The sequence below is a fragment of the Mesocricetus auratus genome, unplaced genomic scaffold (assembly GCF_017639785.1).
Source record: "Mesocricetus auratus isolate SY011 unplaced genomic scaffold, BCM_Maur_2.0 Super-Scaffold_15014, whole genome shotgun sequence".
NCBI classification, from domain to species: domain Eukaryota; kingdom Metazoa; phylum Chordata; class Mammalia; order Rodentia; family Cricetidae; genus Mesocricetus; species Mesocricetus auratus.
The window spans coordinates 29,248,247-29,265,266 of record NW_024429186.1 but is presented as its reverse complement, the minus strand read 5'-3'; the positions used below and the strand labels follow the sequence as shown (position 1 = coordinate 29,265,266).

At 42.3% G+C, this 17,020-nt stretch overlaps 1 protein-coding gene across 33 annotated transcripts in view; it reads left to right on the top strand.

Moving 5' to 3' along the window:
• The window catches only part of Nrxn3 (neurexin 3), a 1,553,154-nt gene that overhangs the window by 106,480 nt on the left and 1,429,654 nt on the right, over positions 1–17,020 (top strand). For 18 of the 33 annotated variants that reach the window (XM_040743334.1, XM_040743332.1, XM_040743331.1 and 15 more), the window contains 2 exons: positions 14,803–14,832; positions 17,009–17,020. The exons of 6 other annotated variants lie outside the window; for them this stretch is intronic. In XM_040743334.1, the coding sequence (XP_040599268.1) occupies positions 14,803–14,832; positions 17,009–17,020 (42 nt within the window). The remainder of the gene's footprint in view (positions 1–14,802; positions 14,833–17,008) is intronic. 9 more of the 33 variants (XM_040743343.1, XM_013123537.3, XM_040743338.1 and 6 more) reach the window with 1 other exon arrangement.

Here is a 17,020-nt window from a genome sequence, read left to right as displayed (position 1 = left end):
GCCCCTATGGTAACAGAATATTTAATTCAAGGAAGTAAGAGACTAAAATCAACACCTCAGGTCTTGTTTGAAAGGTGACTGATGGTGGAGACATTTCCAAGGGTGCCACATAGTCCTACTGCTGAGGAATGAATGGGGTTGTAGGTCAGCCTGCATTTCTCTCCCCTAGCCTGTGTTCATTGGGGAACCCTTTTTCTAATTCTCACAAGGTCACCATATTGGTCCTGTGTGGAAGATAGTGACAGGGGACACCAGAGGCCTTCTCTGATCTCTTCAAAGGGATGGAGGTCTATGGCTGCCCCTCTTTAGAGAATAGCAACTGCTAATGCCCTCCTTCCCTGACACGTCTCTATTTAATGTCCATTATCTCACTTTATTTTCTTAATTACCTTTCTGAGGTATGTGGCCTGAACCCCATTTTATTGCTGATTAACTGGGGGTCCAGGGGGGTTAAGTGATATGCTATAATCACCCAGTTATTGAATAGCAGGACCAAGAGGGGATTCTAACCTAAGTCTAAACTTTTTGACCTTCATTTTGCCCTTGAAGTGTCTAGGGATGAATTCCAAGCCTGTCACTCCTCCAGATCTTTTATATTTTTGTGGTTTCCAAGCCTGAAGAAAACCTTTGGTTTAGATCCTTCAGTTGTAGCTATGAATGTGGCAGGAGCTGGTCTGTGGGGGCCAGGCCTGCTGGAGGTTACCGAGTAACCTTCCACCCTCTCTCAGCTCCTGGCCAGGCAATCTAGAGCCAACACCCTGTGTCTCTGATACCAGAAGCTATTAGTGGCTCTCTGACTTTTTTCCTTATCCCCAAGAAGACATATTGGGGATTTTATGAGCTAATGTAACTGTTTACCCAGAGGCTGCTAGAACACTCTAAAGGGGATGATTGATTAATTGGTGAATTTTACATGCTGAGCACATTGGTTAGAAATAACCCTACTGTAAAATGTAATTTGAGGCAGGACTTGTGGGCAAAACATTCCCAGAGTTCCAGAGACGGGCTGGGAACTCTTGCCAGCGAGTCCTGGATACCTGGGTCAAAAGAGCAGGCAAGGTTCCTTTGGACTGCAACATGGTGTAAGTTCAAAGCCTCTCACCGTAGGCTAGGCAAAGTGATTCAGGATAATAAAAGTAGCAGCAAGCATTTCTACTACCACCTTCAGGCCTTGGGAAGATGGCTGAGCATTCTCCTGCATCTTCACGTTAACTCCGCTGGGTGGGCGTTACTGTGTTCACTGCAAATGAGAAGCCTCAGGGAGCTCCAGCAATGGGCCAGTGGTCACCTCCTGACAGTGACTGGACCAGAACCTCAGAATTCAGATGCTGTTAGGGTCTATGTTCTTGTTCTTCTAAAGGCCACATTTCCACAGTGGTTCTGTGGGCCAGCATCATGTCTTACTTGTGTCCATACCACTGTATCCAGGCAGAGTACATAACACGTAGAACCTAGTAAGTGTTTATTGGACAGGAGGAATGACCATAAACATAAGAAGAGATCTTACTTAATAGGATCTTGAAACACAGTAGAGCTTAAGGGGGAGCATTCCTCAAGGATCACAGACATTACAGTTAAGGAAACTGAAGCCTCCAAAAGGAAAGGGACCTCTTAAATGACATATATCCCATGTATTTTCTGGGAGGGACCCTGTCAGGTCTTTTCATCTGCTTTTGCCCACTGGGTCTCCCTAGACAGCCTGTGAGTAAGCAGTGCCTCCCCTGCTCTGCCTTCATCATTCTCTCCCTTTCTTAATATTTCTGGACTCTCTCAAGAGAGGGAGGAGGCCCTTGGGATGTGAAGAGAGAGGATAGCAGTGGAAAGAGCCCTGGTTTCTATGCCCCTCTCTTGCCACCCCTCATTCCTGCCTGAGAGTTGTTTATGCTGCTCTCCGTCAGCCTCTCCCCTCAGAAAGGATAATTTCTCAGGCTCTGCCTGCTGATTAGAGCTGGAATTTAAATGAATAACTGTGACCTTGTGGATGTGCCCTAGTTATTCACAGGCCCAGTGAGGAAATAGGCCTCTTGCTCTGTCCATCAGGACTCAGGCAAGTGCGGGAGGAGGAGCTGCTGACTGTAGGGGCCCCTCAGAAGCCAGGTCTCCTGCTTCAAAAAGAGCGACCAGAGTAGCCTATGGTTTCCATTGTCTGCTGACTCTTGACCTCTGCCCCTCATTGCCTTTCACTGGAATGTAAGCCAGCCAGGGAACTTACTTATCTGTCCGGAGCACTGCCTCGTCTCCAGGGAGTCGCTCAGTCCTGCTGAGGGATGCTGATGTGAACCTGCAGTCAGGAGACAGCATCTAACATGTGTGACTCAGGCCTAAGGACACAAAGGGGATGCTGTAGAAACCCCATGTGTGGCAGCAGGACCAGCAGGACCAGCAGGACTGGCATTTCTAAGACTTCAGTATAAAAGCATGCTCAGGGCCCACTTAGAGATATTAAGGCAGAATCATCATTTTATCAAAGGTCCAAAGTGTCAATGGATTAACCGTTGACAAACACTGGCCTTGGGTTTCCAGTCTCTTTTCCCTTTGGGCCCACCTGGGTTCCCTGTACTGAGGAAGTTGTGGGCCATCTTGCTGAAGCCTCAGTTTTTACCTCTTATGCTGCACCCTGCATGGGCCACCCGCTTAGCCTGGATCATAGGAGGAGCAGGATAGAGGAGATTATGAATGGGAAGGAATGGGCATCCATCTACAAAGTGGTCTCTGCTACCCACTTTTCAGGTGTGTTCGGAAGGAATGAGCATCCATCTACAAAGTGGTCTCTGCTACCCACTTTTCAGGTGTGTTCTGTGCAGCAACTTGGGTGCTAGAGTGGAGACAACATGGGCTAGAGTGAGTTTGGTAAATATCAAGGAAGGAGCTTGACATTTTACAGTGCTTAAGAATAATCAAAAGAATAATTGGCAACACAAAAATTTGTGGTTTGGTTTTTACTGTTCCTAACGTTTTTATCTGAGCACAGTTATACTCACTCCCTTTGTATTCTCTGGGCTGTTGGTGAGCTACAAAGCCTGAACTGAGTAAACTGTCCCTTTAAGGAAAGGCTTGGCCACCCTGGGTTACTCTGAGCCAAATTCTGGGACTGAACTCTTGACTCCACTCAAGCAATCTGACCTGATCACATTGCTTTAGCTTTGTGGGCTCTACTCTCTGTGTCTATAAAATGGGAATAATGAGGATGCTTAGCTCATGGGGCTGCTTTAAAGACAGAGCTCCTTACACAGTCTCTAGAACACAGATACACGGTAAGCAATGTGAAGCTGCTTCTATACTAAGTCTTGTTTGCCTTTGCAATAAGAGTTTCTGTTTCGTAGACAAAGATTTATGAAGGCTAAAACACCTGAACTCAAGTAGACAACATCTTCTTTTCCTTTGTCTTGCTCTCCTTAATGTCCAGAGGTATATTCCCTGTGTCTGATGTAGTCCCTGTCCACACATATCAGATACCTTCACCTCCTACTGCATTCTTCTCTTTTGGGTCTTGAGATTCATGCTTCTAATCTGGAGGTGTCTTCAGATCCTATGTATGGACATCAGGCATGACTTAGGATCACAGTACAAATGAACAAGGGGACTCATGTGTTCAAGTGAGCTCTAAGACACTATGTCCTTTGCTCGAGGTCAGAAAGCAATATGGCAGACTCCAAGACTGACTTCATGTCTAAGATTCCTTATGCACAATTCCTACTTTATCCAGGATTTGTGTACACTTGGCTAAGAGTACTGCCTCCCAGGGCAACAGGGTCTTCCCTTTAATGTGAAGGATTTGGGTGAGAAGAACTTTCAGGCTCTGTTCATTGTAAGTGCTTATGACCAGATCATCTGATTGAGATACTGCAGAGCTGAAAGAATGTCTTCCTATCACCAAGACTAATAGTCATGCCTTCTGTACTACTGGGAACACATTTTGTCTCTTCTTTCTTATTCTTTTGGGTAATAGTCCCACTTGATTTTTCTCTTATTACCTCACTAGGAAAAATGCTTGACATTTATTGAGCTTGTATTTTGAGTCAAGCACTGAAATGCCAAGTTTTGCATGTATTATTTAAGTCTTTAGACACCCCCATTAGGTAGATTATTTTACTAGGTTCATGTTACCCAGGAACAAACTGACTCAAGTTTGTTAAGCAACCACCAACAGTGCATTAAAAGTTGGCAGAGCACATTATAAGCTCTTGTCTCTGTGGGCCTGGAGACATCTAAAAGGGGAATCCACTAAAGCATACATGCCACGAAGTTCACCCCTGCTTATTACCCTGTGTTCTTAGCTTAGACAGGTGCCAGTACAGGGCAGACACATTATAAGTGCTTCCTGAGTGGATGAAGAATGTACAGGACACAGTCCATAGTTTTGCCCCATGGTTTTATGGAAAGCACCTTTTTTTTGGGAGTCACAATAAGACAGAACCATTTTTTTTTATTTTTTAATAAATTTTATTTAAATTAGAAACAATCTTATTTTACACATCAATCCCAGGTCCCTCTCCCTCCCATGTTCCCCAGCAATCCCCCATGCCATGCCCCATCTACTCCCCAGGGAGGGCTAGGCTTTCCATGAGAGATCAAAAAAATCTGTCAAGTAATTTGGAGCAGGGCCTAGGCCCTCCCCTGTGTATCTAGGTTAAGAGAGTATCCTTCCATGGGGAATGAGCTCCTGAAGCCCATTGGTACACTAGGGATACATCCTGGTTCTACTGCCAGAGGTTCCATAGACTGCCCAAGGCAGAACCAATTTTTATTCAATGTTCTTCATAGGTGCAGCTTGGTGGGAGATCCTGGTTACAGAGAAATCTACCTCTGCTGCATGTGATTTGATTGGAAGAGGGCCCTTGACTGGGCCAACAGTGCTTACTCTCTAGTCAGTTACCCAGTACAGGCCTGGGAAGATCTGCTTGGCTCCCATAGCTGCATGTGATTAGTATGTATGAGTAAGGTGCTGTTTCCAAGACTGCCTTCCTGTTAGGCTGTCTTAAAATCACACTCTTGAAACTTTCTCTCTAAAGACTTTAAAAATATTCTGTCTTTTATTGCCTTAGAAAGGCAGACCCATGCCAGGGGTTGTAGAACATACCTGTGATCCCAGCCCTAAGAAGGTTGAGAAAGGAGATTCATGAGATCAAGGTTCTGTCAAAGGGAGGAAAGAAAAAATAAAGAAAGGAGGAAATGGAAGTGAAAGAAGAGGAAAGGGAAGAATATTAAAAAGGCACACCACACTTAACTGCATGATGGCTTTAGTCACATTTCATTTATCATTTCTGGAGGACAAGATGAGAGTTAGAGAAATATCCTATAGCCTACCATAGTCTGAGCTCATCAGGTACATGTGGGGATGCTTCCTTGTTACTTAGATGATGACAGGCACCAAGAGGCATTTAGTAGTAAAGGACAATGAGTCCCAATCATCCTGTGGCAGATGGAAAAACCCATGTGGAGATTTATGCTACTCAGAGCACCATTGATGAGAATAGCATAAAACAGTTATTCATGGGAGAAATGAGGCTATAGAACTTCCACCTCACCCAGCTACGTCACACAGCCTGTTCTTGGGGCCTCTTCAGGCTTTAGACCAGCTATGGAGGTCTGGTAAGGACATAGGCTATGCTGGCCAGTTTGCTGGGCCAGGCCTCAGGAGGGGGGGGGAGATGGAATGTAGCCCAGAGTCCAGGACCGTGAGTTCCCCTGTGGAGCATCTTTGCTGACTGTGAGAACAAATGGAAGCATCCGAGGATGCAGAGGGCAAGGGTCCACTAGTGCTGCCAGCTTATTAGAGAAATGATGTTGGGCCTGGCTGGATGGTGCACCCACATAATTCAGAGTGCTCAAGAGGCTGCAGCAAGAACATCGCCAGTTCAAGGGCAGCCCGAGCTACATAGTAAGAATTGTCTCAAATCCATCAATCAGTCAATCAAAACGTTGGTGAGATGTGGGAGGGGTCGGAGAGGTGTCCTGAATAGATCAGTCTTCTAAACAGCGACAGGCATTGTAGGTTTTCAAACCCTTACTATGGACTTTGAATCATGCCAATATGCTTTCTTGGTGTTGTTAATTATGATCCTCGCAGTGTTCCTGGGGGGCATGTTTTATAGGTGAGAGGTAGACAATTTAGAAAGAGGCATAGAAAAGTTAACTTGCCCCATATCTCACAGTTTGAGGTAGAGTGCGGATTTCAATTACACTTTGGATTACAGAGAGCAGAGGTTTGCAAATCACCAAATTGGCCTGGAGAGTTAATAAAGGTGAGCCAGTCTTATTACAGAAAGAGTTCTCCCAGGTGAGTCTGATATGGCCCAAGTTAGAGAACCGCTGCTCGGAAGAGAGTCCTATGGGTGATGAGTGGTGTGGAACTTCACTGTTAAGCTTACATACGCATGGGTGTTAGAGGAAGGAGGGTGATTGTTCCAGTAGCATTTAGGCTATTAGGCAGTATAGTTACCATACTCACAATTTATTCCCCTTCCCCCTTCCCCCATGTGCCCCCATGGGCTCCAGCAGTGCACGGAGTGTTCTTTGAGGATAGAGAGGTCTCTGTGCTGTACTCCCACTGCCTGCCACACAATCTTGTTAGAATCAGTTTGTTTTGGATGGAAGGGACCCAATGGGTCATTAAGACTGTGGCAAAGTTTCGAATCCTTTGTGTAAAATTTTATCCAGACTCACTTTGAACCCCTTTGGCAACGAACAGCTCATTGATCCCTTGGTCTTTTCATTCTGCTCCAGCAGGGCAGAATATTTGAGAGCTCTTTCTTATTCTCAGTTGCTACAACACTCAGCACCTGTGTGGCTTCCAGCCCTTGGAGACCCATGGAACAGATCTAATTACACTCCGAGTGTTTGAAGTCAAGGCTCTTTGTCTTTGAGGAGTTCCTTTTCTAAGGACTAAAACATCTCCAGTTTCTTTGGCCATTCTCATACAAGGGTTTTTACTCTTTCCTCTAGGTCATTGTTCCCTGAAAACCAACCTTGTTTTCTATATCTATTCTGAAGAAGGATGCTCACATAGCATACAGTACTATGGGCACGATTGGGATCAATTCATTCCAGGCAGCTCTATGGCCCTTGTTCTAGATTCTATACTCATTCGGGGCAGCACTTTAGCCTTCCTTTTAATGACTATAGTGTTAAACAGAACTTGAAGTCAATGAAAACCTTTACTATTTTTGTGTGCACTGCTAAGTCATTTCTCTCCTCTTCCTGGACTTGCACAGTTGGTCTGTTTCACTTAGCATGGGGCCACCCTTTGATTCTGTTAAATCTGGCACACCGCTATCTGTTTGGATGCAGTTCTTTCATTGGGAACATCAACTGTTCTTTCTGGTCTTATGTTATTCATGAATGAGAAGCGATTTCAGAGAAGTTCGTGACAGTGAGATCAAGGACTTTCTCTGTTGTGGGATGAGTCTTTTCTAAAAGTCATTCTTGTTGATCCTTTAACCCTTAGGGAGAAAAGCATGGCTGCTTTTGTCTCTCTGCCTTCTCTGGCATTCATTCATGTGGAAATCTTGCCACTTCTAGCCTCTAATAAAAAGAATAGATCAGGAGAATATTGTAAAGGTCTTTGACTCTGTGATTATGCCATATCAATGCTGTCAGTGACTCAGTCGTGATTGGAAGCAACATTTTCTGTTCCATCCAGCTACCATGCTATCAGAAAAAGGTTGACATAGACACAGTGATCATCTGATTCAGCTACTACCCTACAAAGTGCTAGGCAGTGAGGATTAAACATGGTGGCATCATACAAAAGATAAAACTGAGAGGCAAGTATCTAGCTGTCCCTACTTAAAGAACTAGCATCAGGCCCCCTTCTCTCTTGTGTTTCTGGAAACCACCACCACCACCACCACCACCACCACCGCAGCTGCTATAGCTAGACCGCCTGTACAATTGATCCATAGTATTTTGCCAAATTTGTGGAGAAGATGGGATTTCCTCAAGTGTTAGCTTAGGATTGCTCTTGGGTAATTCATCTGGAAGCTTGTAGTATTGTTCAGCTGGAGTGGTAGTAGGCTCTCCTTGACATCTACCATTGTGGTCATGGGTACTATTCTTAGAATGGTAGTTTGAACCAATTAAAATTATTGTTTTATAATAGGTCCGGATGAGCCAAATATCAATGTTTTCATCGGATTTCATGTTGCTCAGTCTCTTTGTGTTCCATTTACTGTGTTTCTTGGTCTCTTTGTGTTCACAGCAGGGGTTTGGGATAGCTAGAGCTTATGGAATCACATGGATTCTCATCTGTTGCATTTCTATCACATGAAGCTACTCTTTGTTCTACCCTCTGTTTCTCTTAATATTGCTTGTCCAACTTTTAGCATGATTAACAGTGGTGCTCAGATCTTTACCTAGCTTTCTAATATCGGAGTGAACATGAAAGTCCCTTCAGCCATTCTGTGTTTACCATGAATTTGGGATTCTTGTAATTTTGGTTATCCTCTATCCATTGGCTCATTGCCTTCCTAATATATGACCCTACCAATTCTCTGAGCCTAAACCCTATTAGTCAGTGCTAAGAAGAGGGGAGATTTGGAATGTTTGGTTTCTGGAGTATTGGAGATATGGGTTTGTACTTAAGTGCCAGAATTTATATTGGTCCCTTAATAATTTTTGAGACACTATGTAGCCCAAGCTGGTCTCAAATTTATGATCTTTCTTCCTTAACCCCCTGAGTTCTAAGACTATGAGTGCACACCATCAAGCCTAACCCTTAAAATTAAATTTCATTCTTTTGTTTTTTCCTATCCTTTTAGATCCCCATTCTACTAGCCAGTAAATTAGCTATTCATCTGAGTTGTAGGTAATCACAAAACTGAGATGGCGAGTTATAAATGTTTTCATTTGAGTCATTGAGAACAATATAGGTCAGCCCTGTGCTGGGCTGTCAGGTAGGAGTTAACTCCTGGTAGAAAAGGAGACTACAGTCTGTAATGAAAGTCAGGGATTTCCCAGAGAAGAACTAGTTTGAGGCAACTGTGGACTTAAGTGGAGCTTTTCTTCCTCTTCCCTTTAAGCATTCCTGCCACTCCCCGTACCTCTGTCCCAGCCATAGTTGCAGACTTTGGCCTACATACCTCCTTTCTCCTTTATCCCTGAGGCTCTATATACCATGCTCCTGCCTTTGAGGGGGGATCTCTAGTTTGTTTGTCCTGATGATCTCACAAGTGATGTCAAAGGCTGAGTTTGAGCATGTCTCAAGTCTGTATTTACATTTTCAAGAGGGAAATGGATTAATAACCCCCAAGACACGGCTCCAGAAAGGGAGAATCTCATGTTTATATGGGAATACATAGTTGAAAGTTTTCTTTTCCAATCACTTATGAAATAACACTCTGAAGCTTAATATCAATTACAATTGTTATAAATACTCATTTTTATTAATCTATATATTGCCACAATCTGTGGCTTACTGGTAATGCTCCAGCAAATTACTCCTTAGGCAGCTACGGGGTGTCTTCCTGACTCTGCCTGCCTTCTCTCTGTATCTCCGTTTGGATTTCCTGCATAGCTATATTCTGCTTGGCCACTTGCCAAAACAGCTTTATTCATCAACCAATAAAAGCAATACATATATTTACGGCATACATAAAGACATCCCATATCAGGAATACATATTGTGGCTGCTTAGTGGTTAAGCACTTAGTCCTTAGGCATGAGGATCAGAGTTCAGATCTCTGGAACACCAGAATCTACATATATGCTGGTGGATGTTATGGCTCACCTGTAATTCCAGCCTCTGTAAGTGCAGGCAAGGTATCCCCAGAACAAGCTGGCTGGTGAGACTAGCCATATTGGTGAACTATGACTTCGACTAAGAGGCACTGTTTTATTGAATAATGTAGAACAGTGATTGAGGATGCTTTCTGATAACAACTTCAGATTCCATAGGCAGATGTGTACACATGCATACCTACCACAAACTCACAAAAATGGGAAGAACATATATTAATATATAAAATATTATATTATATAATATAATATATATTAATATCTCTCTATAATACATATACACTTCCCTCTTTAAAATGCAAATCTCAGCATGAATATTTTCTACGTTCTCAAATCCCCAGTCATCTCACTCAAGAGACTCGATCACTTCAGCCATGCTTTTTGTTACCCTCTCAATCTTCACTGTTTCTTTAGTTCTGAAAATACCAGATGAATGTTTTCACTATTTTCTGTTTTTATGTGTTTGAAAATATCCTTGTAGGTTTGTAAGGATTCAGTGTTGGTACTTTCAGCCATTAGTGATGTTTAATATTGCTCCTTTGGTATAGGAAAAAAATGGGAATTTTTCACTTGGGTAAAAGTTATCCTGAAAGTGAATAAATTAAATTAAGTGAATCTTTTTTTCTCCTCTACCATTTTTTGAAATACTTCCCCAGTTAACCGAAGGAAGGATGGGTTGAAAGTCATCTTATATAGATGTGGTGATCCTGGTTTCAGACAGAGATAGCATTAGCTTAGATAATGGAGATCTTCAATTTCTGGCCAGGTTCCTGAGCAGAGTATCCTCCTCTTGCCTGCTTCAATGAATGGTTTCTAGCCTCTGTATTAGGCATTCTCATGACAGGCTTTATCATGAGCACCACTTCTTTCAAATGACTTAGATTTCATAGCTATTTCCATTTTTCATGAGTGGCAAAATTAGCCATCTCCATGGGGGGTTTTCCTAAGGGTATATCGTAGTTTAGGCAGCCATATGTATATTTTGCATATACTTTACATATGAATACTTTACATAAGACAATTTCACCTTTACATGTCTTATTGATTGGTGATTTCTTTCTTTTGTTCTAGTATATATTCTGGGAACCTGTGTACCACAGATACACAGACACAAATGTCATTTAAAGCAAAACAAGAGAGGATAATTTTGTATCAGATATCTTTCTGGGGTTCAGCATGTTCCTAGATACAGCTAGAGTAGCACTTAGTTAGGGCTCAGATAGAAGACACTTTAATTCTTTCTTTCTATTATTATTGTAAATATTTTTTAAAGGTACTGAAGTTTCCTAAGAATTCTATGTTGGCAACTGTTAATGTATTGCTTATCAAAGGGTCATTTAATCACATCTCCTGTTCTATACCTACCTTATGTGAGTTTTTATTGAACTGAGTTTTGAGTCATAATTTGGTATTTGCTCGAATCCAAAATCTGGTAGTTTTTGTAAGTTATAATCACATTTGTTCTTATGGGACCTTGATTTAGCCCATGTCTTTATGACTGCCCTGGAATGCCAGTTCCAGAATAAATGACGTATTTTAACTAAAGCCAGCAAGCCAGCTCTGAGGCTGGATATATACTCACGGCAGTACTGATGTTAGTATGCATTTTGACTCTCCTTTGAGGTTGACCAGAAAGCTCATCTTCATTTTAATCTATTCCCCATCAACCACACATATATCCAGTGTGGCTTCCACTTCCTTTCTTGCTAATTATGTGCTTCACAGTTAAGTTTTCTGAGCATTATTTTCTATAATTTATGTTGGAAACCATATAGTTCTATTTCAAATATATAATTAGCCTATTTTAATGTTGAATTCATAGATTCATAGAAAACTATCTTAGCATCCTCCTACCCTCACCAGGTTAAGACAGAACTATAGCCCCTTTCCTTCATGCTTCCTTCACCTACTTATATCCTGTGCAAAGAAGAGAATGTGTTAAGTCCTTATATTCAACTGGATCCCCTCTCAGAACATTTAATTATAGTGTTAAATGGCTGATGGCTGCTTTTGTTTTTTCTTCCACAACTTCATCATGTCTAATACAGAACCCATATTCTCCACCAACTGTAAATATATTTCCCCACCTCATTTCACTTTCTCAACTAAGCCTGGCATATCAAGTTGAGGCACGACCAAGCTGCCCCCTGCCCATATCAAGGCTGAGCAAGGTATCACACCATAGGGTCAGCTATTTGCTTAAGGTTACAAGGTATAAAGTAACAGAGGTGAGATTCTAATCTGGCTCTGGAACCACCTATTTAATATCCTCTTCTACATGTCCATGTACCAGTACCAAGCCATCCATCCGCGTTTGCCTGTGAAGATAAACACACAGATTCCTTCCCTGCTAAAATTTTGGGAGGCCAAAGAAACTGTGTTTTCCTTACTTTTATTCCCACCCCTCATCCCATTCTTTGAATATGTAATTTTGAAATAACTTGGTCTGTTGTTTGTTGGTGCTTTCATTAGCAGTTGAAGGAGATGAAATTTCTTATTTGCTATTTTTTTCAATTAAAAATATAATTACATCATTTCTTTCCTTCACTTTCTTCAACCCTTCCCATGTCCCCACTCCCTAACTCATGACCCATTTTCTTGAATTATTGTTGAGATTTTTAAATGGCAAATAGTGTTTTGAGACAGAAAGGAAAGAAAAAGAATTCTAGAATAGAACAGAGTACTCCAGAATTATTGGTTATTTAATTCTGTTATCTTTGAGGATAGATTTGTACAAGAAAAGATGCTAATATGCATCTCTTAAGAATAAAGTAAAATCCTCCTCACAAAAAGTAAAAAAAAAAGCCCATATTATGATCTCCTTTCTTCTTGTGACCTGTTTCCTGGCATTCATGTCTATTTTGCTTTATTCTCTTCAACACCAAAGTTTGACATTAGGGTCCCGTAGCTGCACTCCTGATATGTCTACTTCAGGTTTTTAGGAGAGCAAAAAGATGAACATTTTACTTGAGTCATAATGCTACAACTATGTAGGTAGCCTAATAAAACCCGATAAATACACATTTGAAATTTAAAAAACACAGGTGGTAGGTTATTTGCATTTTAAAAGGCTTCTTCCCTTCACAAAAATATCCACTGCAGGGTTCCATTAAACATCCAATTCCTCTTGGTGTATTTATCATACAATTTAATTTACCAAGATTTGATTTATATGCCACTATAAAGAGGTAGCTCTCAACTTTCTGTGAGTATAGGAATCCTGTAAGCAACTGATGTAAATTTCAGATTTTGCCCCCCATTCCACCCCGTCCCAGGATTCTAATTTAGCTTGCTTGGGTTGGGACTCTGAATCTTCACTCTTTATCTGCTTTGGGAAGTACTTTAGTTGGAGCCCCATTGGTGGGTTTTCTACCAAGCAGCCTATTTACTCTTCATTTGGGAGATTTTACATACAGTCTTGGATCAAGTGGAATCTCCTATTTCATTTCTACTCCCATTGAAACTGTAAACATCTTAAGTCTCAGGTGTTTAACAGTCGTCCCCCCCACCCCAGAAAAAAACCTTCCAAGCACTTTATTTTATACTGAGATATATTTCCATATCTTTACTCTGACTTCTCCGAGGTGACAAAGCTCTCTGTATTCATGTATTCTCTGTTCCTGTCACCCTCATTTCTATAGAGCCCAGCCCCTGCCCCACATCCTTTCCCATTTGTGCTCTTGACCATGATGCTGGTACCTAGGATTTGGCCCAGAAGCATCAGCTATAGAAGAAACTTGTTTCTATGTGCCTCCTCTAAAATCTAAGCTCCTTTCATCTCTTCCTTCTATTCCTTTGCCCTGCAGAAGAGAAAAATAGGAAGTGTTTTTGAACAAAGCAAATTGTGAGACTCACCTGTTTTGGCATGATTTCCTCCTTCCATGAGTGTTAATCCTGGTCCTGCAGCACTGAATGCCAGAACCTGAGCTTTTAAAATATGATTATAGTTTAATGAAATTTGTTTCAAAAATAGACTCCATGACATTTATGGCACGTGTACCTATGTGTTTAATATATCACTGATCTTTTAAAAGTCGGTTTCTTGACCTACATTTAGCCTCTGGTTACTTTTCTAAATCTCTAGTAATCTCCAAAAACATTTAGAGATTTCCATACTTTAGAGGGTTTTTTGTCCTTTATTAATCCTCTATATCCCTGAGTTTTGCCTCGAGTAGAGGCTCTCAGGGGTGATGTGGGTTTTGTGAAATATTTTGTGTAATAGAAGCAGCTCAAGAGCAAACAGCCAGTGTAGTTGGCTACTTGCAGTTGGAAACCTTTTCTGTTGGTAGATTGATCATAGTCCATGCTTCCCTTGTCCTAAGGAGCCCCAAAGAACCAAATTTGTCCCCTGTAAGTACTCTCCAGAGGTCCTGTAGGCTGTTTATTGGGACTTCGTATGGCTTCTTTAACATACTTAGTTCAGGGTTGGCCTCCCTCATGGAACAGGGAAGACATTCTAGTGGAGCAGAAGAGGTGGAAGATGGAGTGTGGTTATCACTGGTGAAAGTGAATGAAACAGAAATGGCTCGAGGTACTCCGAGCAGCCCTTGCAAGTAGGAAGTGTGCTGATGTGTTCACTATCACCCAACTTGTGTAGAGAACAATACAATGAATGGTACTCTCTGGATGGTGAGGTTTTTAACTAATGTTTTCTTTTCTTTTTTATTCTTTGGAGTTTTCCCCAGTTTCTGCAGTGAATATGTATTACTGATGCAAGTAATTTGAAAGAAAGAAACTGTTAAGCTGATACTTTTGAGTCTCTTTCCCAGAGACCTAATCTTGGTAGATCCATCACAAATCCTACGGACTGCCTGGAATAACAATAAAAATAAGCCCTTGGTATTATTCAGCAAAAAGAAACCTGTTGTTTAGATGGGAGAGGGCCAGCCTTCTCTCATAGTGCAGGGGCCTGGTGTTGGGGGTGTGCAGCATGCTATGGAGGGTGTGCAAGTGTCCTCGCTACACCTCCTTCTGTGTAACAACTAAGAGACTGTTGCTTTGCATTTCGGATTTTAACCATCTTCTCTCTCCCCCTTCTTTCTCTTCTTCTCTCTCTCCCCTCTTCAGGCCTTTCCCACCTTATGATGAGTGAACAAGGTAGGTGCTGTGATCCTGCAGATGCTTGAACTGCTTGTCACTGTGCCTCTGGCTGGTCATTCAGAGCCTCCTCCATAGAAGGCCATTTGCTGCCTGTGCCTCCTGCTATGGGCCAGACTAGGAGCAGGGGCCACTCTGCTGCTGCAGAGGAACACCTTTCCTGATGCATTGTGGTGTCCCACCTCCTACTCCCAGCTTCTCCATTCCTCCCACCATTTGTCATATGGGCCAGACAGGGCACCGGCCCTGCTGGGCTGCTTCTAAGAGGGAAGCATGAAACAAGGCATGACACGTTGATAATGGGGGTGAATGAAGCTAATTTCAGAGCAACCAGGCGGTTAACTTCCTCCTGCTCCTCATAGGTCCCGGGGTGGGGCCCAGCTTGGGAGCAAGGAGCAGGGTTTCTCCCTGAACTTTACTCTGGGTAAAGATCTGCTTCATGTCCACCCTTCCATTCCATTGCCATCTTAATGACACTCTGCCCTTCCTGGTCAAAGGAAGCCCTGGTGGTGGTGGTGGTGGGGAGGGTTACTGTTTTAAATTTTATGTAAAAGAATAAAAGGAATCACCAAAAGAAAATGCTAATGTCCTCGTGGTAGGATTCTAACTCATTATACACCCTGAAGAAAACTGCATATAAAGATCTGTAAATTCAGCATCTGCAACCTAAAATATTCAAATATGCAGGAAATTCAGCTCAGCTAGGCATGGGGTGGGTTGTGAATGAAGCCTTTTTCTCCTAAGTGAAATTTTTCCACATTATCAGCCCAAATCAGGATCTGTGAACTAAGCCCACTTAAAATTGTCTTTTGCTTCACTGTTCAATTGCTACTATTGTGTTTCTTCCAAGCCTTGGGGTGATTGCAAGATTGGTCTACCTGCCTTGCCATGTCACCAAAAGACTGTTCTTTAATTTTTCTTATCTGTTTCTTTTCAAAACATACATCAGACTCTATGTTCCTTTGGGAGGATCTGTGGAGGAGTTCCACATATGATCTTTTTTCTTGGTCTTTGGAGAGTACACAACCATTTCTCTTCCCCTACTCTCTCAAATTGACCTATCAGATGGTTTGGTCGTCAGGGAGACGCCATCAGATCAAGTAACCATCCAGGGCTGAAAGACACTGTTTCACAGTTGGAGGTGGGCAATTGAGGACATCCCGAATTAATAAGACTGCTTTTTTAGTGAATTCCAAAGCAGGAACCACAGTGTGGACTTTATAAATTTCAAGATGGTGTTGGTTGCTCTCTATAAAACCAACACCGCCTTGAAATTTATGAAGTCCAAAACCATGCTCCAGGCTAGTGTCCCTTTAAGAGAAAAGAAAAGAATTATGAAAACACAGATGCTGTGAATTCCTCCTTGGATGGGGCTTCAAGAAAAGGTTCAGAATTCTTCTGGGTGATCGTGCCACTAAGGTTTTAAGTTGCTATTGGAGGCTTAATTTGACTTAAGAAAACCCCTTGACTTCATTCCTTGCCCTCTCATTCTTTTCCATCTTCCCCTCATCCATTCTTACCCTACAGTGACTATCTTAAACCCACCACTCCTTTCCCCACCAGGACCCCACCGCCTTCCTTTAATCCCTGCACATGGGAGACGGGAGCTTCTGCATGGTTACCACTGAATCTCCAGAATTAATAGTTGGTGTCCACAAATACATGTGGGAGTTATGTGTGTTATGTGTGCATCCCTTATACTTGTATGTCACAACCTGGTCCTCATGTCTCATGTGACTGTTGGGAAAACACAAGAGAACCGAGATTCTCAAAGACTTTCCCTAACCATGCTTTTTAAGGTTGGTTATATGTGTGCAATTTCATATCCCTGTGGATGTGCAGTGCTTGTGCATGCAGACTTTGCCATGTTTGTAAGGATATAAGTGGGAAGAAAAGAATGAGAAGGAGCTTAAACATGAAGTCAGTGGAAGCAGCTTGGCTGACTCTGGCATTTGTTTCTTATGCCTCCCATCATGCATTTGCTTTGTGCTGCCTCCTGAGGGTGATGTGGGACAACTTCCTGTGCTGCCTGTCCTGAGATTTGCCATGTGTTTTACCTGTTAGTGTGCCTGCAGTGTGCTGATGTCCACTCTCTTTCTCTTGCTCTCTCTTGCCGCCTCCATGGTGGACACCATGCTTCCTCTCCTTAACTGGATCCTCTGCTTCTTTTCTGTAGGTAGAAGTAAAG